A 26,133-nucleotide genomic window follows, 5' to 3' on the forward strand; every position below is an offset into this window, starting at 1 on the left:
TGAAATCAATAAAAAAAAAAAAATATATATATATATATATATATATATATATATATATATATTTTTTTTACAAAGCTGCTACAGAATGTGAATGCAGTGAAGGTTTGGGGCTGACGGAGGGCCCGGGGGAGGGCGTGGGCTGGAAGGACCGAGTCCCCCGCTAGCTTCCCGCACGCCCTGCCCCGCTGATGGGAGGGACGTGGACAGGGCTGCGTCTGCTCCTCTTCCGCCCTCAGCGCGTATCAGCTCGCAGCTGGGGAGGAGCGTGGGGGAAACATCATTTGGGAGCGTGATGGCCCCAGGGCCAGGCCCCGCCTTCCCGCTGCCACGTGGGCGCCTGCGGGGTGGACGCCGCTCGGGGCTCCGGCGGATCTCGGCCAGTTTCGGAGGCTTGGGTGTCGGACAATTCTGCCCTAAATTGTAATATTTGGATGAACTGAGGCTCGGGACCCCGAACCCTCTCGTGGTTTGATGTTTTCCGAGCAGATGGTTCGGATCCAGATGCAGGCTGAGCCCCTGGCTCGGGGCTGCGGAGACCTTAGGACAGTGGTCGGCAAACCGCGGCTCGCGAGCCACATGCAGCTCTTGGGCCCCTTGAGTGTTCTAACGCCACTTCTTCAAAATAGACTCGCTCAGGCCGAAAACCGACGTCTGCGCGTGGGCCACGAAGTTTCCATCGCACTGTACGTGCGTGCCCGCACGTGGTATTTTGTGGAAGAGCCACGCTCCAGGGGCCAAAGAGCCGCCTGTGGCTCCCGAGCCGCGGTTTGCCGACCACTGCCTTAGGACATATTGTAGTTCGCCGCCCTCTTGTGGTTCAGACGCGAGGAAAGCGTTGCCATTCTCCTCAGATCCTGTCTTGCTCATCTATTTGTTGGACAGTTAGGGAGCGAGGCCGCCGCGCAAAGTGTGGGGCAAAAGAGAGTCCCATCCGTGGCCTCTGCTTAGGCAATTCCCAGCTGGTGGAGGCGACTTTGCACAGAACCAAGGTCCAGGGCGCCAGTCCAACCTGGGCTTGCTCCGAGGGGCAGCCATGCCCGTACTCGGTGGGGCTGCTTGGCCACAGAGGTCAGGGGGCCCCACGGGAGCTGAGCCTCCGGCGTCTGATAACAGTCACTTCCCTTGTGAACCGCAGAACTGATGAGCTCAAGTCACGTCCTCCAACTGGCCTCCCTGCCCCCCTGCCTTTTCCCTTTTCTACCGTGATCGTGTCTTCTCCAGCCTCTCCTTCTCCGACCCCTAAAGTACCCAGCGTGGCCTCCTGTGATGGGCTGAACAGAGTCCCCTCAAAACTGCCACGTGGAAGCCCTAACCCCGGCTGGATGTGGAGACGGGGCCTTGGGAGGGACGATTGAGGCCAGGGGAGGCTGGGAGGGGAGGGGACCCTTCGGTGAATCTGGCTGATGTCCTTGTAAGAAGGGAAACCTGGCCACAGCATGATGATGGAACAGCCGCGTGAGGGCTCGGTGAGGAGGCGGCCGTCCTGCCAGCCAAGCAGGGAGGCCCCAGGAGAAGCCAAACCTGCGGACACCGTGATCTTGAACTTCCAGCCTCCAGAACTGGGACAAAACACCCGTGTTTAAGCCACTGTCTGCGGGACTGTGGTCGGCAGGCCCAGCAAACGAATCCACCTGCTGACGAATCCTTATTTCTAGGGGCAGCTGTTGCACGGGGAGGTTTTCAAGGACATCAACGCAGACTCCCGCCTGGGCCTGGCCAGCTCCGACATTGGTCCAAAGGACACTTAAGGTAAACACTGCAATTCTTTTTTAAATTGTTTTTATTGATTTTAGAAGGAGAGGAGCGGGGAGGGAGAGAGAGAGAGAACATCGATGTGAGAGAGATACATCCATCGGTTGCCTCTTGTTGGACCTGCCACCTGGGCATGTGCCCTGACTGGGAATTGAACCCGTGACCTTTCGGTGCCTGGGGTGATGCTCAACCGACTGAGCCACACCGGCCAGGGCCGCTGAGCAGTTCTTTAATTCCCTTTGCTCCCCAGCGTGACCTGTGTTTACAGAGGAAGCGGGCCCGCCCAGGGTCACCAGCAGGGTTAAACTCGGTTCTGCCTTCCAGGGCGACCTCTTCCGCGTTAGTCCCGAGCAGGGTCAGAGGTCAGGAGCCAGAACTGTGTGGCTGTCGGGGGTGAGCCCTGGCCGGCGGCCGGCGGGCGGGGCCGTAGGCCCGGCTGACACTGGCACGTGTTTCCTTCCTTCCCGAACCCGCTCAGAGAGGCTCAGCTCTCTGCCCACCTCTCCCGGCGGGGCGGGCGGTGCTGCCCACACGCCCGTCCGCACGGCAGACCAGGGAGCTCCTGCGCCCCGGCCTTTGTCCACAGGGCTCCTAGCCACACTGTCGTTCTTCCAAAACACATTTTATCGAGGCCCTGGAATCGCGAGGAATGGGAAGTCTGCGCCCCAGGACGCACCGCGAGGACCCGCAGGGCGCGGCAGCGGAGGCTGCCCTGAGCGGCGCGGGCGGCTGAGCGGCGAGACCCGGGCGCAGGCTCACGTGTAACCCCAGGGAGCTCTCAGACTGGCCCGTGATCACCTTCATCCCCAGACGAGGGCGTAGGGGTTACCGCGGGTCCTGGGACCGTCTCTGGAAACCTCTGGACCAGTGCGTCAGGGGAGACCTGAACTTAGAAGAATCAGTGACCCCCGGGGTGTCTGCGCCCCGTGCTGGCCTGAGCCCAGTGGTGGCTGCGACCTTTGGCGGCCCCACTGGACGTGGCCCACCGGCCCTGCTGCTCCTGCCGGGCTCTCGGCGCCTCCTCGGGCTCTCTCCTTCCCACCTCGCCCCTCACGGCCCCTCGGAACGTGCACAGCTGGGGCGGGGAGCCCTGCCGCTTCGGGGCGGGTCCCCCAATGCCAAGGGCAGTGTCTGTTGGGCCAGGCTCACGCGTTTCTTCTTCCTCACTGTGGGCGTCTCTCTCATCCCTCTGGAACCCGCCCCTCACCAGACATCCACATACTCGCTGATCCAGGCAACAAACGAGGGACAGACGGCAGAGTTTTCCCATTTTTTAGCTCTAATTGCTTAAGCTAAGTCTCCACGCCAGGAAACTGTACTTTACCTGCAGGCTGGCACCTGGAATACAGTCTTGGGGGGCGGGCCGGGCTGGGGGGGAGGGGAGCGGGCTCAGATCAAGTCGGTGATACTGGTCGTGTTGAGGTCAATGCCGAAGTGCAGCTTGCCGGCCTGGGCGGCCGCCCAGGGCATGGACTCCGAGGTCCACTTGACCGCCCAGTCTCCCGCTTTGTTGACCAAGATGACCCCCCCTAGTCCCTTGAGCTTTGACTTCATGTAACCCAGTGACACCTCAGCGGCCTCCTCCAAGGTCTTTCCTGAAAACAGGGGCAGGGCGGGAAACAGTGCGTCAGCTCCTGTCGAAGGGAGCTGATGGAAGAGCCTTCAGCAGGGTGAAAACCCGAGCCTTGGTCGACCATGTCTATTTGAGTGCCCCCGAGAGGGCCCGCCCCACGCAAGGCCCTCCTCCCTCTCCCACCCAGGCTCCGAGCCGCCGCTGCCCCCTGCAGGCGGCAGACGGTACCGCTAACAAGCTGGAAGCAGCTAGTGCCCCAAGGGAGAAAGGGGTGAGATCCGCCCCCCGTCTATTCACAGACAGCTTCTGTTCACTCGTCCCCGACAGCGCGGCCTCGCTCCGCGTACCTTGCTCCACGTGGAAGAGAGTGAGCCTGGCCAGATTCACCTTCAGGATGCTCTCCCCGTGCCCCGTGGTTGAAATGGCCCCGATGTCATTGTCCGCGTAGCCCCCGCATCCTGCTCCGAGGAAAAGATGGGTTCGACCTGAGCAAGAGTGAGGACGCTCACACACACAGCCCACGTCTAATGCTACATCGGCGCTAAGTCCCAAAGTGTAGACAAGGTCGGAGGAGTAGCCATGACCTTGGGATGCAAAGGTGGACCGGTCAGCAAGCACATGTGACCGCCCTGAAATCAGGAGGATGCAGAGGATCTGGGTGGGGGAGGGGAGGGGAGGGGAGGGGGAGGCCTGGGGCAGCTACACCAGGACAGCTCCTCCCTTGCCCCAAACCCGCCCAGGCTGCACCCCCTCCCCAGCACCCCCTCCTGGGAACGAGAGGGAAGCGGTGCCAGCCCTCAGGAGGCACGTTTTAATCTGTAACGTTTCTGTGGCGATCAGCACATTGCTTTGGTGCCACTCCAACCTAATGACAGCCGTCAGCCCTCCGCTCGCCCGGCTCGCTAACTCGCGCCCGCGCCTGGGCAGAGGGGGGCGCCCGGGCAGAGGGATGCTCCCGGGCAGAGGGGGGCGCCCGGGCAGAGGGGGGCGCCTGGGCAGAGGGGGGCGCCTGGGCAGAGGGGGGCGCCCGGGCAGAGGGATGCTCCCGGGCAGAGGGGGGCGCCCGGGCAGAGGGGGGCGCCTGGGCAGAGGGGGGCGCCTGGGCAGAGGGGGGCGCCTGGGCAGAGGGATGCTCCCGGGCAGAGGGGGGCGCCCGGGCAGAGGGGGGCGCCTGGGCAGAGGGGGGCGCCTGGGCAGAGGGGGGCGCCCGGGCAGAGGGATGCTCCCGGGCAGAGGGGGGCGCCCGGGCAGAGGGGGGCGCCTGGGCAGAGGGGGGTGCCCGGGCAGAGGGGGGCGCCTGGGCAGAGGGGGGCGCCTGGGCAGAGGGGGGCGCCCGGGCAGAGGGAGGCGCCCGGGCAGAGGGGGGCGCCTGGGCAGAGGGGGGCGCCTGGGCAGAGGGGGGCGCCCGGGCAGAGGGAGGCGCCCGGGCAGAGGGGGGCGCCCGGGCAGAGGGGGCGCCCGGGCAGAGGGGGGCGCCCGGGCAGAGGGGGGCGCCCGGGCAGGGGGGGGCGCCCGGACAGAGGGGGGCGCCCGGGCAGAGGGGGGCGCCTGGGCAGAGGGGGGGACCTGGGCAGAGGGGGGCGCCTGGGCAGAGGGAGGCGCCCGGGCAGAGGGGGGCGCCCGGACAGAGGGGGGCGCCCGGGCAGAGGGAGGCGCCCGGACAGAGGGAGGCGCCCGGACAGAGGGAGGCGCCCGGGCAGAGGGGGGGACCTGGGCAGAGGGGGGCGCCTGGGCAGAGGGAGGCGCCCGGGCAGAGGGGGGCGCCTGGGCAGAGGGGGGCGCCTGGGCAGAGGGGGGCGCCCGGGCAGAGGGGGGCGTGTGTAACCGTTTGTGACTAAGTCTGTGGGTCCGGGACTGGGGCTGGAGAGAAGAAAGAGGCAGGTGGTAGCTTGGGGCACCTTCAGCTTCCTGATCGCCATCTCCCTCCCCATGGCGCCCCGACTTTCAGGTCAAGCCCTTGAGGGAAAGCAGAGCGCCTGCTGGGTGGGAAGCAGCGCCCCAGCGACCCCCCCAACCGCCGCCGCTGCCAGAGGAGAGGGGCGGGAGCCGTCCGCGCACGTGAGCTTGGCGGCGGGAAGGAAACTACCTATACAGGGCGTGTCCCCGACGCGGCCGACCATTTTGTTCACGATGCCCCCCGTCGAGGTGGCATAGGCCACGTCTCCTTTGGAGTCCAGGGCGACAGCACCCACGGTGCCCAGGTTTCTGCAGAAAGGAAGCAGAAGGGAAGGGGTGGCAGCGGGAAGAGGGGGTCGCGCCGCTCAGTGCCGCACAGGGGCCGCACTCTGATCCCCAGTTCCTGCCTCAGGAGGCGGCAGGGGAAGCGGAAGTAGCCGTGCAGCCCCGACTGGAGGGCGATGCAGAATCCCCTGGGTCCCCCTCCCCCAGACACCCGGAGTTCCCGTCGGGGTGGGACCCCGCGCCGGGTGCCGCGAGGCTGGCCGCAGGGCTTTCCCCCCAAGCACTCTGTCCGCATCTCCCAGAGGAAAAGCGGGGAACTGTCCGGCAGCCACCTGCCCCCCAGATGCTGCAGTGGGAGGCGTGGGGCACTCTGAGTGCCGGACCGAGTGCCTGGAGCGGCTGGCCAGAGGCCACCGGGCGCCAAGCTCCGGTCTCACTGAACCTTCGGAGACTAAGGCCACGGCAGGGCGCGAGGGGGAGCGCGGTGGGCTGGGCTGTGCTGGGCCCCCGGAGGAAGCGGGGGCCAGCCCCGCTGACCCCCAAACCCGAACACGGCTGCTGAGCCCACGGGATTTCGGGGAGGCCGCCGTGGCGGGAGAGAGCGGAGCAGGAAGAGTGTGGGAGGCTCGGACAGGACAGGCGGCGACCCAGGGCCGTCCTGTCTGAGGCCGCCGTCCTGGCTCCGTGGTGCCCCTCACGCTCAGCTCGGACTCGGCAGCGTCGGCCACCCTGCGCCAGGCCACCGGGAGGGCGCCACTGAGCTGTGAGCCGAGACTCTCACAGCATCGGCGGGGTGTAGACAGGATCGGCGCCCCCCCCCCCCCACGCGGCTCCAATGAAGGCCTTGGTGTCGGGTGTGGGCCAGGCTGTGCAGGGCCGGGGCCCTCACTCTCCCCTGCAGGGCGGGGGAAGCCCCTCCGGGGCCCTGGCCCGGGTGGCTCAGTGAATAGACCGTCGGCCCCTGAGCACACCGAGGGGTCTTGGGTTTGATTCTGGGTCAAGGGCACGTACCTGGGTTGCAGGTTTGATCCCCAACCCTGAGGCAACCAATCGATGTTCCTCCCTCTCTCTCTCTCTCTCTCTCTCTCTCTCTCGCTCTCTCTCTCTCTCTCTCCCCCCCTCATTCCCGTCCACTCTCTCTACAAACCAGTGGAAAAACATCCTCGGATGAGGATAACAAATAACAAAGAGCCTCTGGAACCCACGCGCAGCACCTGCGGCCGCGGCTCATCGACGGCTCTCCTACAGCCTGCCCAGCGGGGGAGCCGGCTGCGCGGGGACCAGGGGATCAGGGCCGCCGCCATCTGCAGTGACAGCGGAGAAAGCGGCTCAGATGCCCCGGAGGTAAAGAACAGACAGCGCGTCCCACGGAGAGAAACCTCAGGGCCAGGCTGCGCTCGCCACGGCGCTTGCCCTGAGGCTGGGGTGTCTGTGACGCAGGGACTCGCAGCACGCGACCACTGTCGCTCACCGTCCTGTCTTCCTCCTGGTGACGGAACAGCCTAAACTGCGGTGGGAAGTCAATGTCTGCTTTTCTTAGTGAGAAAAAGAAAGTGACGCAATGCTCCATTTATTTTTATTTTTTAGAGTGAGCGTGCTTTTCTTTCTTTTAAAAAATATTTTTAAAATTAATTTCAGGGAGGAAGGGAGAGGGAGAGAGAGAGAAACGTCAGTGATGACAGAGAATCCCCGATCGGCTGCCTCCTGCATGCCCCCTGCTGGGGACCGAGCCCGCAACCCGGGCCTGTGCCCCTGACCGGGAATCCAACCCTGACCTCCTGGTTTCTGGGTCGATGCTCAACCCCGGAGCCCGCCGGCCGGGCAATGCTCGCTTCTCGCTCTGAGTGCCGATCCCACGGGGGTCCCCTCTGCACACTCATCCAGGGACACGCGTGGCGTCTGCACGGAGGCTGCGCTTCTACCGGCTCCTCGCGCAGCAGTCACTCTGCTTGTTGCGGGCTGACCGAGGGACAGGGGAGGACACGGCCGGCGAGGAGGTGGGGGAGACGGTGGTTTGCTGGGGGGTCTCAGGGGGGGGGGTGACAAGCAGGCTGGAGAGGCGACGGGGCCCGAGGTGTGAGAGGAATCGTGAGCAGTGCTGAGGCTCTGGGGCCCAGCAGCGGGAAGGCTGCAGGAAGCATTTGTTCAAATGGAGGGGACTAAAATAAAATAGAAATTAAATTAAAAGTAAAAACAAAGAAATGCAGGAGACGATTAGGGGTCGGTGTTGCTGTTTTGGTGGTGGTGTGCGTGGAGGGGGGCTGGGACAGAGAATCCGAAGTTCCATTGTGGGCACAGGCTTGAGGCAACGGCCAGGGAATCACATGCAGAGTCTGCATCGTGGCTAGACACGGCCGGCGCTCGAGGGGCGAGGAGGGGAAACCCGTTCCTATCTCAGGGGAACGGCCGCAAACAGGTGCTGGCGAGGGGGCGGAGAAAGGGAACGCTCGCGCACTGCGGGGCGGGCGTGCAGCTGGTGCCGCCGCCGTGGGGAACAGCAGGGCGTGTCCTCCAAAAACTAAAAACGGAACTGCCATTTGACTCAGCGATGCCACGTCTGGGAACACATCCCAGGAACGCTGAAAGGCACCCCTGTGTCCACAGCAGCGCTATTTACAGCCGACACGATCTGGAAACAGCCCAAGGGCCCGTGGGCAGAGGGGTGGGTAAGAAAGCTGCGGAACAGCTACACGGTGGAATTCTGTGCGGCTGGAGAAAAGAAAGAACTCCCACCCCTTGCAAGAGCATGGATGGACCTGGAGCGCATCGTGCTAAGCGAAAAAAGCCAGTCGGAGAAAGAGGAGTGTCCTACGATCTCGCTCATACACGGAACATAACGAACGAAATAAACGGACGAATAAGACAGAACCAGACACAGACGCAGGGGACAGACTGACGGACTGCAGAGGGAAGGTGGGGGTGAGGGGGCGGGGGGGGTGCTTTACCAGGGAACTTACGTGCACATGTGCATACCCCACGGACACAGACAACAGAGTGGTGAAGGCGTGGGAGGGGCGGGTACGGGGTGGAGGGGTCAATGGGAACCCCCCCCCACACACACACAAAGGGGACATCTGTAATACTTTCAACAATAAAGATAAATTTTAAAAAATGACAACGTCCTTCTTCCTGTGTCAGATAAGAAGTACCCCCAGTCACTTCAGGTGGCAGCCCATCCCTAACACGTGCAAGGGGTCAAGGCAAGAGTTCAAACACAAATGGAGGCCCACACTGTCCTATATAATAAAACCCTGACATGCGAATCGACTGGACGGCGGAACGACTGGTCGCTATGACGCGCACTGACCACCAGGGGGCAGGTGCTCAATGCAGGAGCGTTTGCCCCCCTGAGAGGGAGGCGACCAGGGGGCGGGGCCAGCCAGCAGGCAGCGCCAGGCTGCCGGTCAAGGTGGGTGCCAGTGGGGGCCCCCTGATCGCCCCACAGATGGCCCTGATCGCCGGCCAGGCCTAGGGACCCTACCCTTTATGTTGGGAACAGTCTCTTCGATTTAAAAATTAAAACCTGGCAAGGCTACTCTAACACTGACAAAACAGGATGATGCAGCGATGACATGCGTGGACTCTGGCTTGCACATTTTGTGGTCAGCCCTGATTCTGACACTTATGACTGTGTGACAAAGCCAATTACTTAACTTCTCTCTGCTTCGGTTTTCCCACCCATAAGATGGGGAAACGGTACTACTGCCTGAGAAGGATCATGTTTTGTACTGCTTTTTATGATCAGGGCGAAAAAGTGTAGCTGCCCATACAACAGCAAGATGCCTTTCACTGTATGAGAAGTACAGTCACTGGTGCATGCGGCCTTTAGGATTGTGAGAGGGATGTCCGACTGCCGGCTTAGGCCCAACATCCCCCAAGGGGTCCCGGATTGCAAGAGGGAGGCGCCTGGGCAGAGGCCGGGCTGAGGGACGAATTTCATGCACTGGGCCTCTAGTTTAATAGTTATAAACATGTGATAAATGTGTCTCAAAATATACTGTCCCGCTCTGGTATTCACATGACCGGACACTGACAAACCACCAATGACGACTTAGTTGCTGTTGCTCCCATCTGGATCCTCCCACCAGCTGGGGACGCCTGGAGGAGTGAAACCAGACGCACACAAAATACATCAACTGCGTCTTTACTCCGTAGCATTAATCATCCTCACCTCACATCAGAGAGCCCTGATGATGCTCTCACCGGCAGCATCCCACCCGACACCCACCCCACAGGGGAAGCACCCGACACCCACCCCACAGGGGAAGCAGCCTTTCTTGAGTCCATAGACTTCTTAGCACGTTCTTTTTAAAAATATATATTTTATTGATTTTTTACAGAGAGGAAGGGAGAGGGAGAGAGAGTTACAAGCATCGATGAGAGAGAAACATCGATCAGCTGCCTCCTGCACACCTCCTACTGGGGATGTGCCCTCAACCAAGGTACATGCCCTGATCGAATTGAACCTGGGACCCTTCAGTCCGCAGGCTGACGCTCGATCCACTGAGCCAAACCAGTCAGGGCTCTTAGCAAGTTCTTAGTTGGAGAAACTTTGCTCCGCTGACACAGTAGCAACTGGAATTTCCAAGAGAATTCTGAAAGCAGAATGACCTAGATTTGTAGGTGGATCCCGATTTTAACATGACCACACTCACATGCAACATGGGGTTACATATGATAAACTCTCTTCACAGAAGATATTACCATTTTCATTGGATCAGCTGCATCTCAATCACTTACTGTCACTTAGACCCACGCAGGACATCTTAAGTTCTTCCAAACGTAAGGGCTGGTGGATAGAGAAAACTGAAAACAGCAGCGCGCTGTCCAGATGAACCTCTCCTCACGCGGCGCAACGCTCTGAGCGCGAACAGCAAAGCGGCCTCCGCGGAAACGGGTGCCGGGACTTGGTCCTCGAGTCTGCGCCCAGTGCGCCCAGTCAGACCAGTGTCTGCTTCCCGATCCAATTTCCTTTTATTGTGTTGGGTTGTTGTTCTCGCACATTTCACAGGCACTTTTGGGTTTGTTTCTCTAAACTCTAAAGAATACTTTTAATCCTTTTAAAAGCAAATAACCAAATGTGGATGTTTTCAAGGCTTTTGTTAAGCTCAGCAACAGAAATGAACAGTTCAAGCTAAGTAACTGTTGATAGCATAAGTTCAGAATTAAATTTCACTTTCCGTTAAAGGCTGTGACTTGTTCTTGGAGAATCTCCTGTGGTTTGGGTCCGCTCTTCTTACCTAGATTGGATGTAATTACGTCAGCAGCCTTTAGCTGGTGTTCCCACCACGCGTCTGAGATTCGTTGCAACGTCAGCCATGCGTCCGACCAAGCTGTCCCACTTCGGGCAGATCTCGGAAACCTTGTTCTAGACCCGATTGTCCCACAGCATCACCGTCGGCCCAGCTGAGGGCGTGTCTCCTAGAAAAATTCAAACTGTGCGCTGTCCGCGTGTCACAGAGGACTTCCGGATTCTTGGCCACACTTCATGATTATATACCTTTTTCTTACCAACCACGTTAGCTCCCTTATCACAGGCTTGCCTTCCATCATTTTATTTAATTAATTTATTTAAAATATATTTTTATTGATTTCAGAGATGAAGGGAGAGGAAGAGAGAGATATATAAACATCAATGTTGAGAGAGAATCATGGGTCGGCTGCCTCCTGCACGACCCCTACTGGGGATCAAGCCCACAACCGGGGCCAGAGCCCTGACCGAGAATCGAACCATGACCTCCTGGTTCATAAGTCGAAGTTAAACCACTAAGCCACGCGGCCAGGTGATCATTTTATTTTTTTAAATATATTTTTATTGATTTCAGAAATGAAGGGCGAGGAAGAGAGAGATAGAAATATCAATGATGAGAGAGAATCATTGATTGGCTGCCTCCTGCATGCCCCCTACTGGGGATCGAGCCCACAACCTGGACATGTGCCCTTGACTGGAATCAAACCCGGGACCCTTTAATCCATAGGCTGACGCTCTATCCACTGAGCCAAACCAGCTAGGGCTAGGCGAGCATTTTAAACATTCATTTTAGTCGAAGTTAAAAAGTTTCCCCCAATTCTTCTCTTCATTCAACACGCGTCCTTTAAAAAGCAGGTGTAAAGCCACTGAAATGCTCATTGATTTAAGCTTGGTTTTCTTCTCCGGGGATGTAATGATACATAGAATGTTAGTTGTTCAACATGTCTTCTCACGGTGGAACGTTCTGGTTGAACGGAGTACTTTAAAAAGTTTACATGTGATTTCATCTCTCACATATTACCCGTTCACTCAGTCTGTTTGTATCTCTATTCTAGATAGTGATCGTTAGTTTCCTTATTATTTATCCTAATCACACGCTTGGCATTTTATCAAATCGTGAAATCACTGTTAGTCAGAAAGTCTCGGTTGTTTCTGTAACCACGGTGCTGCGGTCCCGGGAGGCAGCGTCCGGCGTGGCTAATACCGGGCACCCGGTCTCATTCTTTGAAGGCCGTGACACGGATGGTTTAGGCCACTGTTCTCCCGCGCTGTCGGCGGTCTGCTGTGGAGGCGGCGGCCCCGCACGGGCACTGCTGCTGGCGAAGGAGCCGAGGCTGCAGGCGCTGTGGGGCGGAGGGGGCAGCGTGGCTGTGCCGTTCATGTCTGGACCGTCACGGGCTCTTCATCGCAGAGGCTCCCGCGCCGCGTGTAGCCGCTGTGGGCGCCGCCGGGAAGGGACGGAGGGGCTTACTCCCACTGTTTCGCCTCTAAAAGCGCAGGCGGACGGCCCCCTGGAGGCTCTCCCTCCTCTTCCTCCCGGTTTCCCTTCGGGCGCCTCTAGTCTTTTCCTGGCAAGAGCGGGAGGCTTGCACCCGTTTCCAACCATCTAGGGATGAAAAGCGAAATGTAATGACATCGAATGCACAGAATCAGAATATAGTTTCACCAAAATAAAGAGCAAAGCAGAGAAAAATGTTAGGCACAGTTTTAAAAAGTTAGTTTTTTTCCTAAAAGATGCAAAATTATCTATTGATACTACAGTCAAACCATGAATCACAATGACTCTTAAAACCAAAATTGCTTAAAAACTGAAAATTTTAACGTTATACCTTTGAAAATTCAACTAAATTGCTTAAACCTTTTATAAGAATAAAAGCATTCCTGCTTCTGACAGTCAGTGTGCGTGCAGCTGCCAACGTAAAGCGCCGGCTTCCTGCAGGCCCAGCCCAGCGGGCACCGGCCACACGGGGCACCCGGCCCAGGAGACGGGGCACCCGGCCCAGGAGACGGGGCATCCGCAGGAGACGGGCTGCAAATGTCAAGTTCACATCCGATTTTGAAGATTTCGTATGAAAGAAGACTATAAAACATCTCAAATAATTTCTTTTCTTTTCTTTTTTAACCCTCACCGGAGGATATTTTTCCATTGATTTTCAGAGAGAGTGGGAGAGGGAAAGACAGAGAGAAACATCCGTGTGAGAGAGACACATCGACTGGTTGCCTCCTGCACGCGCCCTGACCAGGGCCCGGGCCGGGGAGGAGCCTCCAACCGAGGTATGTGCCCTTGACCAGAATCGAGCCCAGGACCCTTCGGTCCGCAGGCCGACGCTCTATCCACTGAGCCAACCGGCCTGGGCTCAAATAATTTCTTATACTGATGACGTGTTTAGACGTAATGGGTTCAATATATAATATTAATTTCACCTGTTTCTTTTTACTTTTTAAAAATAAGGCACTCATATTGGACAGTGCTGATCTAGCCCTACATATACAGGGTGTCCCCCCAAAATGTATGCACACACTTGGAATAATTATAAAGGCAGAGTTTATTAAAATACATTTCATTTTCTTTTTAAAAAAATATATATATTTTATTGATTTTTTACAGAGAGGAAGGGAGAGGGATAGAGAGCTAGAAACATCGATGAGAGAGAAACATCGATCAGCTGCCTCCTGCACACCTCCTATTGGGGATGTGCCTGCAACCAAGGTACATGCCCTTGACCGGAATCGAACCTGGGACCCTTCAGTCCACAGGCCGACGCTCTAACCACTGAGCCAAACCGGTTAGGGCTACATTTCATTTCCAACATGGAGCTATCAGCTGTTGAAGTGTGTATAGATTTTTTTGGGGGACGCCCTGTATAACAAACTTAAGAGTGACAAGTCTTACAGTTGCTGTACCAACTCACGAACACCCCAGAACCACAAATTTAAGCAAAGAGAACAGAGACGTGGCACGACTGAGAAGCAACACTTCGTTCTGTGAGGATTGATTTGACGAGCTATTGGCCTGCCCTTGTCTCTTACCTGCTGCTGCTGCTTGCTCCTCCCCACGCCGAGCGGCCCGCCGAGGCCGGCAGGGGCACCGTCCACCGCCCTGCAGCCTCGGGCGGCCTCTGCTTCGAGGGCACAGAGCGAGGGGCGGACGGAGGCGCCTCCCTGGGGGCTGAATGGTGTGAGTCACGAGCGTGGACGCCGAGGGCTACGGGTCACGCGGTGCCGCGGCTGAGTGACAGGTGCCCGGGTACCTGGAACACACCAACTGCTTTGTGGTTTTGTGATCTGAGGGTCCCCCGAAGGGCAGAAGCCCCTCGTGCAAGACTGGCGGGCGGAGAGGGGTGTTGTTCCCAGGTTTTTAGGAAACAACGTGGCGGCATCTGCGAAAAGGCACGTGAACCACGGACAGAGCACCCCCGCTCCTGGCACTCCGGCCTGTGCACAGCACGGCGCACTCGAGGTTGTCACCAGCCCCCGACGTGAGGCCGTCCTTGTGAAACACGTTCGCAGCGTGGGGACGGCCCCCTGTGCGCCCCTGGCCGCCGTCGAAGGCCCGGCCATGATTCTATTGCAAAAGCTCCCTAGGGCCTAGGTGGCCCTGAGGAACCTCTGAAACCAGGCGGCGTCCTTCATTGCGTTCCATTGTGAACCCCCAGGCCGTGTCCACATTTTATTCTTCACATTTCGTTTCAAATCTGGGGGCTTTTATTTGGGATTCTGAACCCCGTAACAGAAAACTGTAGTTCAGGACGTATGACTAATTGGAACTTCTGAGAGCTGTGCTAATTTCTCTGCACCATACACGGGCTTAAGGAAGTTCAGAGGGGACACGAGATGACAGAGAATGTGTTCAGTCTATAAGATAGCAAGCTGGTCAAGAAGCATCAGTGAGTCCTAGCCGGTGTGGCTCAGTGGATAGAGCGTCGGCCTGAGGACTGAAGGGTCCCAGGTTCGATTCCGGTCAAGGGCACATGCCTGGGTTGCCAGCTTGATCCCCCGTAGGGGACGTGCAGGAGGCAGCCAATCAATGATTCTCTCTCATCATTAATGTTTCTATCTCTCCCTTTTCTTTCCTCTCTGAAATCAATAAAAATATATTAAAAAAATAATCTATACTAATAAAAGGGTAATATGCTAATTAGACCGGATTGACCAGATGTCTTCCGGACGTCTGACTTCCTTCCAGACAAAGCCAGGGTGGCAGGGGCCGAGGCTGAGGCTGTTAGCAGCGATCAGGCTGGCAGGGGAGCAAGCAGTTAGGTGTGCGATCAGGCCGGCAGGGGAGCAGTTAGTGGCGAGATCAGGCAGGCAGGCAGAGGCAGTTAGGGGCAATCAGGCAGGCAGGCAAGTGAGTGGTTAGGAGCCAGCAGTCCCAGATTGTGAGAGGGATGTCCAACTGCTGGTTTAGGCCTGATCCCTGAGGGCTCCTAGATTGGAGAGGGTGCAGGCCGGGCTGAAGTACACACACACACCCCTGCCCCCATGCATGAATTTCGTGCACTGGGCTTCTAGTAATAAAATAAAAATATATTTAAAAAAGAAAGAAAAAGAAGCATTGAAGAGTTCACACAATAACACAGGCACTCTTGTATTAAATCATGTTGGGAGGGAGCTTCTACTAGCCTAGTGTGAGTGAGTTCTCATCCTATATAATAAAAGCACAGTATGGAAATTATCCCCTCAACCAGAGTTCTTCCGGGAGTTTAACCAGGGGGTGGGCTGGCCTGGGGAAGGGAGGGAGGCCCTGGCGCTGGCAGGTGGCCGGGGGAAGGGAGAGAGTACCGGGCCGGCAGCCGGCAGCCGCTAGGGACCCTGCCAGTGCACGCATTTTGTGCACTGGGCCTCTAGCAGCAGTAATAAGTGAGGTTAGGTTTATGATTAAAAAGCAAAGGAGCAGTTTTCCCGTTACTCAGTGGGCATTACTTTGTTCAAAGAGTGAAACTGCCGAGCGCTACTGGACTTCTTTAAGAACTGTCAGTAACCCAACAGCCGCCCAGCGTTCACACCTGAGCAACCCCCACCGCGGCCACAGGTGGCGCTTACTTTTGGGGTTCCGGTTTCTGAGCGTCTTTCCCGCGCTTCTCTTTCTCGAGGCGTTTCCTGTTCCTCTCTGTGACCAGCTGCTCCCGGGGAACCGCTCGGATCCCCATGGCGGCGGCAAATTCTGCGGCACCCCGGTCCGTCAGGAAGCAGTGAGGCGTCTGGACCAGAGGAAACATGGTGAGTTTCTGGAAAAGCTGAGATCTTTTTAACTGTTCCTACTGTGTGAAGGCAATGCCTCCTCTCCGGGCACAAAACCTCCAAAATGCACATCTCAGTGGCTTACTTTTATGAATGTTGAAAAGAGGCTGGCTCTGAGTTTTCTATTAAAAAAAACCCCACAAACACAACCCCACAAAAACCAAAATGATGGCATACTGCTAGAAATGTGACTTACATATGATCTTTTTTTTTTTTTTTAACTCCTTACCCGAGAATATATTTAAACACTTTAGAGAGAGAGGAAAAGAGAGGGAATGTGAGGGAGAGAGGGAGGGAGAGAGAGAGAGAGAGAGACAGAGAGACAGAGAGACAGAGACAGAGAGACAGAGAGAGAGAGAGACATCGATGTGAGAGAGAAACATCAATCAGATGCCTCCTGTATGCATCCCGACTGGGGATCGAACCTGCAACCTCGGTCTGTGCCTGACTGGGAATTGAACCCTGACATTTTGGTGTATGGATGATGCTCCAAACAACCAGCCACCGGGCCAGGGCTACATATGATCTTACACTTAGAGAACACAATCCATGTTTATTTAATACATACTAGTAAACAGCTGGCCTGCTCAGTTTGCATGTGCTATGTTCTATGTGTTGTGAGAAGGCTGGACACGGGAAGATAACACGGAAGCGAAGTGATCACTGGTCGAGTGCCATTGTCCACCGAGTCGGCGTCCTGGCTGCGTGGAGGAGCTTAACGTTCCTCCCGTTCTTACGTGCGTGTTGGGAGAGTGACCTAGAGTGACCTCAAGTACGTCCCTGCGGGCAGGCCCCCCAGGCACTGAGGCGCGGCAGCGGCGGGCCCCCCCCCCCCCCCCGAGGGGAAGGATGCTTCTGTGGCCGAGCGTACCTTCTCCATCACAAGCCGCGCCAGCTTGATGGGGTTCGCGATACATCGGACGGCAGACACGGCGCCCGAAGACAGGTCTTTTCCGTTCATGATACTGGCATCCATTTCCACGTCCCCGTTTACATTCAAGACGGATCCACAACCTAAACCCACAAGGAAGGTGAAAGCGAGAATCCAGAATTTAGGACTGGCTTCTGGGTCTCCGCTAAGCCGCCCACATTAATTCACCCTCCGCCCCGTCGCCAAAGGGACATTTCTTAAGACAAGAGCCTGACCGGGCCCCCCATGGCCTGCCAAGCATCACTGTGGAGCCCTCCGGACTCCCTTTCCCAGCTCCGCCTCCTCTCCCTGGCGACGTGGTCTGCGATGTTAGCTTTCCCTGCACCATCCTTGCCCTGCCCTTGGCAATGCTGCGCCCTTTACCGCTAGTACACTTCCGCCAGCTTTCTCTGCCTACGTAATGCCTATAAGTCTAGCTACTCCTTTTTAAAAAATATTTTTATTGATTTCAGAAAGAGAGGGAGAGGGAGAGAGAGAGAGAGAGAGAGAAACATCAATGATGAGAGAGAATCATTGATCGGCTGCCTCCTGCACACCCCCTACGGGGGATGGAGCCCGCAACCCAAGCATGCTAGTATGCCCTTGACCGGAATCGAACCTGGGTCCCTTCAGTCTGCAGGCTGACACCCTATCCACTGAGCCAAGCCAGCCAGGGCAGTCTAGCTATCCTTAACCTCTTTGTGATGGTTTCCTTATCTGTAAAAATGGAATAAGAACAAAGCTCAAGAATATTTAAAGGATTATAAAGGTATCCAGCCCTAACAAGGTAACATTCGGTGTTTGGTAGCCTGTAGGAAATTACCAGGCACACAAAGAAACAGGAAAATAGGACCCATAATAAGGAAAAAAAAAAAAATCAACCCATGGTAACAGATCTAGATGACACACAAAAGATAGAATTAGAAGACAAGGATGTTAAAACAGCTGTTATCACTACATTCCTCACGGACCAGAACGTGGAGGAAACTGTGGAAAAGGCTCCACTAGAAGTTCTGGAGATGAAGAGAAAAGAAGTCTGCAGTAGAACATACTGGATGGGTGAACACCAGATCAGGGGTGTAGATGGGTCAGGATTGAGCTGAATTGTTGGACACCTCGCTGATGCCTGCGAACTGCCCGGTGGGATGGGCAAACCCGTACACGCGGAACGAGGTGCGGCATCTCAGGAGCCAAGGCAACCGCCCGGGGCAAAGCGAAGCCTTTTCAACAAACGGTGCGGGAACCACTGGGCGTCCACGTGCAAAACGAAACCAAACCCAGACACTCTTAACGCCCTTCCCGGGGATGAACTCAGAATGCGTCACAGGCCTAAGTGTAAAACGCAAAACCACGCAACGCCTCGGAGACAGCTGGGAGAAAACAGGGATAACCCTGGGCTTGGCTCCTCAGGTCCAGCTCCAGAGGGATGCACCGGGACCACATCAAACGAACGGTTCTGCCCCGAGACACAGGGAGGAGAAGGCGAGGCCAAGCGGAGACGGAGAGGCGGTGTTTGTGGAAGACACACGTGGTACAGCGCTGCGTGCGGACAGACAGAGGACTCTCACAGCTCCACAAGAAGGAAGCGACCGGACTGAAACACGAGTCAAAGACCTGAACTGACACCCTGACGAGAAGATGCATGCAAATGAGCTCATATAGCACACAAGCATGTGAAAAAAATCAGCTGTTTTCATAACCCAGCAACGAACCATCGGGAACTGAAATTGTATTTTTTTTATTTTTTAAATATATTTTATTGATTTTTTTTTTTTTTTTTTTTTTTTTACAGAGAGGAAGGGAGAGGGATAGAGAGTTAGAAACATCGATCAGCTGCCTCCTGCACACTCCCTATTGGGGATGTGGCCGCAACCAAGGTACATGCCCTTGACCGGAATCGAACCTGGGACCCTTCAGTCTGCAGGCCAATGCTCTATCCACTGAGCCAAACCGGTGAGGGGGGTAACTGAAATTTTAAAAAGCATGTCGTCTTTCCCCCCCCCACCAAAATACGTGAAATAACGAGGTATGCAAATCTAAAAAATCTAACAAATGATGAGAGAGAATCGCTGATCGGCTGCCTCCTGCACATCAAACCCCGGGGATTGAGCCTGCAACCTGGGCATGTGCCCTGACCGGGAATCGAATCGTGACCTCCTAGTTCACAGGTCAACGCTCAACCCCTGAGCCACGCCACTGGCTGGGCTACTTAACCTTTTTGTACCTCAGTGTTCTCATCTGATAAGTGAGCGTAATAGTTACACCTCGCTCCTAAGCCTGGAGTGCGGATTAAATGAGTTAATCATGCACATTTCGTAGACCACTGTCGGAGCAGCAGGCCTCAGAGGGATGCTTGCTGTCACTCGGATCGGCTGAGTGAAAGCGGCACACACGGAAGACGGCATTGACAAGACATCCCAGAGAACAAACTCCACAGTGACAGGGGCAGATCAGCGGGTGCTTGGTGCCGGGGATGAGTCGGGGAGATGAACTGCGAAGAAGCGACTTTTGGGGGTGATGGAAAGGTTTTAAACCTTGATTGTGGGTGCGCTCCGCTTCCCAGCAGCATGCCGGGGCCTTTCCCGCCCCTCTCTCCCCCCACAGGCCTGCAGCCCCTCAACTCGAGGAGACCCCGCAGCTGCACAATGGCCAGTGGCCGCTCCACCAGCGCTAACCCCGCCCCCCGCCCCCCAACCTGCCGCCAAGGTCCCTTTTCATCTGACTCCTCGGTGGCCCGGTCTCGCTCCTGCTGCTGCTTCTACCCGAGGCCCTTCCCGTGTCACTATCCCCGACTTGAATAAACATCCTCTCAAAACTAAAAAAAAAATCTTGCTTGTGGTGTGGTTACACGGGTGTATTATGCATTCTTCACAACTTAAAATGGACACAGGTGCCCTGACCGGTGTGGCTCAGTGGATGGAGCATCGGCCTGCGGACTGAAGGGTCCCAGGTTCGATTCTGGTCAAGGGCACGTACCTTGGTTGCCGGCACATCCCCAGTGGGGAGTGTGCAGGAGGCAGCTGATGGATGTTTCTAACTCTCTATCCCTCTCCCTTCCTCTCTGTAAAATATCAATAAAATACATTTTAAATGAAAATAATAAAATGGACACAGTTTATGGTATGTAGTCTACCCCCAACGCCCCCCCAAAAAGAAGTAATAAAAACACCTCTTACTGATGGGGAGAGGTGAAACGGGGGAAAAGGGAGGAAAAGTTTCAAAAAGTTTAAAGCAACTTGGTCAACAGGTGACAAGAGAAAAATGAAATCTCTTACGCGTATGAAATCCCACCACAAAGCGGGTTCGTTTGGAAAGGTTGGGGTGACTCCGGGGGCCGGGCGCACGCACCTGCGTTGAACTCGGGGTCGTCCTCCAGCACGGCCACCGCGCTCTCCACCGCGTCCACCGCGCTGCCCCCCGCCTGCAGGACGCTGTAGCCCGCGGTGGCGGCGCGGAGCACGCCCTGGCGCACCATCTCCTTGCGGTCCTTGGCGATGTGGCTGGCCCCGCCCCCGTGGACCACGACCACGGGGTTCATGTCGACGGACGCTCGGACGGACGCTCGGACGCTCGGGGTCAGCGGGACGAGAAGGTCATCTAAGGGGCCCGGGAAGCCCGCACGGGCGCCGTCCGCTCGGGGATTCCGTTGGGGACCCGGTCGGGTTTCTGCTCCGGGAGGAAGGCGGGGTTCAGCTCGGGCCCCTTCTGGAAACCGGGGCGGGGGTGGGGGGAAGAGGCGGGGGGTCTGAGCTTCGCAGGAAGAGCCTAGAGCGCCCCCGGGCCGTGTCTCCCGCCCCCGCCCCTCCCGGGTGCTGGGCCACTGGCCGGGCAGGTGCGAGGGTGGCCCCGGGCCAGAGCCCCCGCCCGCCTCCCGGCTCCACGTCGGGTCTGAGTGTCACGGGCATGGACGGCGGGGGCCCCCCACGCTGCTGGCGCCCCGCGGCTCCCCGCCAGCCGTCCCCCGGGCATCCCTGCGGCTGGACACCCAGCGGTGCCGCTTCACCGGCGCCCTCCCGCCTCGAACCGCGGGCCCCGGGAAGGGTGCTGCCCGGGCCGGGGGCCGCCGCTGGGGCCGGGGCGTGGACTCACCGAGGCGCCGCGGGAGGCGGACGCCGGGCTCCGGGACGGGCCGGGCCGCCCCGCAGGACTCGGAACCTGCAAGGCCCAGACCCTCCGCCCGGCGGGTCTGGAAACCGCTGGGCTCGCAACTGCCCCGCCTGCAAGGGCGCCGGGGCCACGAGGGGGCGCGCGCGGGATGGCCTAACGCTCCGTGCGGCGCGGCCCCGGCGCCCCCCTCCCGGTCAGCGGCGTCTCCGCTCCGCCCGCCCCCGGGGCTCTGGCCCCCGGACGGGGCGACGCTGGCCCCGCACCAGGTGAGCCTCCCGGGGATGCCGCACCGCCTCCTCCCTCAAGGCTGCGCGGGGGGGGCGGGGGGGGGTGGCTGCTGGCGAGGTGCGCGGACAGAGGGTCTGTGTCAGCCAGCCGCTGCCACGCCGCCCCGACCCCAGAGTGGGGCCGGGTGAGAAGGTTTTGTAATTTAACTGTGGACATCGAGAACGAAGACACCTACTAAGAAGGGCTTCTGGTGGCTAACTGGGCTCAAAAAAAAAAAAAAAAAAAAAAAAAAAAAGCGTAGCAGCCATTTCTGCCAGGGGCCCTCATGGGAACTGCTCTTGCGGGAGAAGCCGCTGGAGCTGCCTGCCTCTGCCCTGGACTGTCTGCACCGCGCGCAGCCCTGGGCCAGCCCTTACCAAGCGGTCCTTCCCCGCCCCATCGCGCCATGGAGCTCTACCAAGCAGCGTGGCTCCAGCCTCACTGATCAGGACCTTGCCTTTTGAACCAACAAACTGCAAGGATTTGGAGTCATCCTTTGCGAGAAAGGACCGATCAGGGGTCGCGCAGGGACTTCTGCCGAAAGCCACTGCAAGTGTAGTTTCCCTTCCCGCTGAAGGCTGGGCGGGGCTAAAACACCGGGGAGCAGAGCCCACCGGCAAGGGGCAGGGCCTAGCCTCTGAGCCTAGCCTGGTGTGTAAGCCTAGCCTCTGAGCCCAGCCTGGTGTGTAAGCCTAGCCTCTGAGCCCAGGCTGGTGTGTAAGCCTAGCCTCTGAGCCCAGGCTGGTGTGTAAGCCTAGCCTCTGAGCCTAGCCTGGTGTGTAAGCCTAGCCTCTGAGCCTAGCCTGGTGTGTAAGCTTAGCCAATGAGCCTAGCCTGGTGTGTAAGCTTAGCCTCTGAGCCCAGCCTGGTGTGTAAGCTTAGCCTCTGAGCCCAGCCTGGTGTGTAAGCCTAGCCTCTGAGCCCAGCCTGGTGTGTAAGCTTAGCCTCTGAGCCCAGCCTGGTGTGTAAGCTTAGCCTCTGAGCCCAGCCTGGTGTGTAAGCCTAGCCTCTGAGCCCAGGCTGGTGTGTAAGCCTAGCCTCTGAGCCTAGCCTGGTGTGTAAGCCTAGCCTCTGAGCCTAGCCTGGTGTGTAAGCTTAGCCAATGAGCCTAGCCTGGTGTGTAAGCTTAGCCAATGAGCCTAGCCTGGTGTGTAAGCTTAGCCAATGAGCCCAGTCTGGTGTGTAAGCTTAGCCAATGAGCCCAGCCTGGTGTGTAAGCTTAGCCTCTGAGCCTAGTCTAGCTTTGGAACAGAGCCTCAGAGCCTTGGAGCCCAATACATGACAACTATATGAAATTCACACTTTAGTGTCCACAAATACAGTTTTAGAATGCTAGTGATCCGGTGCACGAATTCATGCACATTGAAAGGGAATTAATCAGAAGGTGGCTGGAGGGGCTGGACTGGGTGAGACAGGCCAGACACACCCTGGAGCTAACCTCCATCATCCCTCCCTGACTGGCTGAACCTGGGGTGGCGCTGTGGCTAGAATGGTGTCTGCGGAGTGAGCGGGGTCCCCCCAGGAGGTGGGGTCCCTCAGTCTGGCCTGTGGGAATCGGGCCGAAACCGGCTCTCCGACATTCCCTGAGGGGTCCCCAGAGTGTGAGGGGGCACTCTGCAAAGTTGCTATCAGACAGGGTGTGGACTGCAAACACAAGAGTGCAGTAAGCCAGATTCGGGGCTGACAGTGCCCCAGCAGCAACATAACTCACGGCCAAAGGTGGAATCGCATGGCCCCGTGAGGGATCGGGCTCCCTCCTCTCTGGTTTCGGGTGTATCACATGAGAACCGCTGCTGCCAAGTCACTACAGCTTGGCAGCTCCTGTGTTGAGTGTTTGCCCCCTGGTGGTCAGTGCACATCATAGCGACTGGTCAGATGGACACTTAGCATATTAGCCTTTTATATACTAGCATATACATATACATATATATATATAGACTAGAGGCCCAGTGCATGAAATTCATGCATGGGTAGGGTCCCTAGCGGCTGCTGGCTGCCAGCCGGGGCCTCCCTTTGCACCCCCTGCCATATTCCATGCTGCCCCTGGTGGTCAGCGCACGTCTAACTCCTGGTAGGTCGAACTCCCGCCCATGGGGACAATTTGCATATTAGCCTTTTATTATATAGGATAGCCACACCTCTTTGTGTACATATTGTCTATGATCACTGTCAAACTATGAGGAGCAACTTGGAGTTTCAACAGAGACCATCAGCTGTTCTCTCTCTGGCTGCTACAGACAAAGCTTGCTGACCGCTGGTCTAGGATCTCGAATGCCCTTTGTCATCTTGCTCAGCTGGTCAAGAACCCTGGAGTTGCCTCTTTCACCAACGACTGTCTTTTCCAAGCCAATCAGCCATTCCTTGGGGGGAGGAGGAGGCAGAAGAGGAGGCTGCACAGACTGCAGAGGAGTCCCCGACTTAGTGCCTTAGGCACCTGGAGTCCCATTGGGAAGCGAGAGTCAGAGATCGCAGGTGGACAGGGAAGGACGAGGTCCCTTTTCTGTCTTCTCTGTGTCTGACCTGGCGGAGAACGTGTTCAAGCACAAGGGTGGGGCTAGGGGAAGGGCGTGTGAGGCCTGTGTGGGCGCCCCTTCTGTGTGGCAGTACCCCCCCTGTGCGCTGGCAGCTGTAGGCGCCCCCCCAGCCTCCCCACATCGGGCACAGGCAACGCGGGTTTGGAATCGGGAAGCCACAGAAGCGATGACGGTGGGAATAGCACAGGCATTAGAGCAGAATGCAAGCTTGGAACCCCAGAACGTTCCAGCAGGAAGGGATAGAGGTGACCCGGAGCCACCCTGCTCTGAACCATTGGGAGCCTGAGACTCAGGCAGGAACAAACCTGAGCCACAGCCAGGGATGGGATTGAAAGGCAGGGCCTCCCCTCCCAGGTCACATGCTTTCTGGGGATCAGAACTTGCCAGGCCCACAGTCCGGTAACCAATAACCAGGAAGGTCATTGGGTGCCACTGTCTCACAGAAGGAAGCCTGGGCCGCAGGGAAGGGGGTGACCCCCGTATACCCCTGGCAGGGTGGCCACAGGAGGGCCATTTTTCTGCCTCTGGAGTTCTAGCAGCCACGTCTACACCAGAGCTCCAGGCTGTGGCCGGGCCTTCCGGGAGCCCCGTTTTCTGCACACGCGGGGCAGGACGGCCTGCTTCAGAGGCAGCCTCACCTCAGAGCCCTCCGCCTTGCCTTTGCGGGGCCATCAGGTGACGTCCACCTGCCGCCCTGGTTAGCAGACCTTCCCTGTGCTCGTGGCGTGACCAGCTTGTGTTCTATTCTGGATTTGTCTCCCACGTCTCGCTCCTCCTCTGAAGAAGCCCACACCCTTTGCCATCTCGAACTGAGAACCGAGGCTATTTGTGCAGAATGCCTGGCCGGCACCCACAGCAATGCCTGTCCTCCCAGCAGGACCCAGGGAGCCAGCCTCAGTGCAGGGTGTGACTTGCACAGCCACCCCTCCCTCGAGAGTCAGGAGCCCTGTCAGCCTCCGGCTCCCAGGCCGGGTGCTCACGGAGGGTCCTTTCCAGGAAGGCAATCCTGGGGACTGGGGCCTCCGCATGGCCCAGGTCAACTTTGTTGAATGGACTCCGGACTCTTTCAGGGGGCTCTGACCCGCTGGGCCAAACCGGGGCTAGAGCAGTATCGCTCCCTCACCGAGACGACTTTGCTCCCAAATGGGAGTCATTCCCAGGCCTCCAGTCCCGGTGCTTCCGTCCCCCGCACCCTTCCCAGCCCTCTCAGCGCCCCAGAGTAAGCAGAGGGCACAATGCAAGTCGGGTCACACTGGAGCTCCGATCTCTTGGCTGATGTTTCTTTTTCTGAACGTGGACTCTGCAGTCCATCTCCTCTTCAATTCCATCGCCACCTCCTCACCATCTCTGACCCGGACTTATCCAGGAACCCTTTTCCCTCATCGATCGTCCTTTCTCCGGGTCTCCCGGGGGCCAACTCTTACCCTCGTGGTTATTCACTCAGAAACTCGGCTTGACCGTCCCTTGGGTGTTCGGCACTGTCCTTGGCTCTGGGGCTACATCAGTGATGAAAAGAGACAAAAACCCTTGCCCTCATGAAGCCTACTTCATAGAGGGGGGAGGAATAATGAAGCAAGGACAGAGGAGAAGGGGAACGTACATTAGAAGGTGCTGAAGACCACAGGAGAAGAGAAGGGGGAGGGAGGGAGGGTTGCGGTTGTAACTGGGGTAGCAGGAAGGACTCCCTCAGGAGGTACCGTTTCTGCCCAAACCCGAAGAAGCGTTGGGTGTCAGGCCACGAGGATCCCAGGGGGAGGGACCCGCAGGGTCTGGTCATACAGCTCTCGTCAGTCTTTACCTAAATGTGTTGTCAATCATTCCAGGGACCAATAGTCCAGGAAACAACACATTTGGGGTCTGTTGGCCACCACAGGGGACGTGCTCACAGGCTGTGTTCTCCGATGTATCGGAATCACCCGGAGGTCCGGTGAGACGGCTTGTAGGGCCATCCCTGGATTTCCTGACCAGTAGATCTGAGTTGAGGTCTAAGAAGTTGCCTTTCAGACCAGTCCCCAGGTGAGGCTGTTGCGGGGGACATCCTCCGAGAAGCAGGTCAGCTGCGGGTCTTCCAAAGATGCGCCCGGGTTCAGTCCCACCCCCCAGGCTGGGACTTGGGGGCTGTGCATGGACTAAGGAAACCACTCTCCTTGTTACCATATTGGAAGCTCAGTGCACTGAGAACGTCTCCCCCTTCTGAGTGTTTGCCTGGCTGAGAGGGGACCGTTTATTAAAGACCCCCTCACCCCTCCTCCCAAACTCATGGCTTACTGTTGGTTCCAACCTTACCGATTTTACTAAAATGTATCTAATTTGAACA

At 57.5% G+C, this 26,133-nt stretch overlaps 1 protein-coding gene across 3 annotated transcripts; it reads right to left on the bottom strand.

The window, feature by feature from the left end:
- Positions 1-3,009: 3,009 nt before the first annotated feature.
- On the bottom strand, positions 3,010-21,134 carry ASRGL1 (asparaginase and isoaspartyl peptidase 1). Of its 3 annotated transcripts, none has more exons than XM_054725090.1 (7): positions 20,998-21,134; positions 20,257-20,574; positions 16,870-17,012; positions 15,801-15,958; positions 5,412-5,530; positions 3,673-3,810; positions 3,010-3,347 (listed from the first exon to the last, which is right to left on the bottom strand). In XM_054725090.1, the coding sequence occupies exons 2-7, from the start codon at positions 20,444-20,446 to the stop codon at positions 3,142-3,144; spliced, it is 954 nt and encodes a 317-aa protein (XP_054581065.1). In that variant the 5' UTR covers positions 20,447-20,574; positions 20,998-21,134; the 3' UTR covers positions 3,010-3,141. The 3 variants fall into 3 exon arrangements, with proteins under 3 accessions (XP_054581065.1, XP_054581064.1, XP_054581066.1); XM_054725089.1 differs by having other exon boundaries at positions 20,257-20,613; XM_054725091.1 differs by having other exon boundaries at positions 3,673-3,783; positions 20,257-20,613; positions 20,998-21,130.
- Positions 21,135-26,133: the final 4,999 nt, after the last annotated feature.

This window comes from Eptesicus fuscus, chromosome 13 (assembly GCF_027574615.1).
Source record: "Eptesicus fuscus isolate TK198812 chromosome 13, DD_ASM_mEF_20220401, whole genome shotgun sequence".
NCBI lineage: Eukaryota > Metazoa > Chordata > Mammalia > Chiroptera > Vespertilionidae > Eptesicus > Eptesicus fuscus.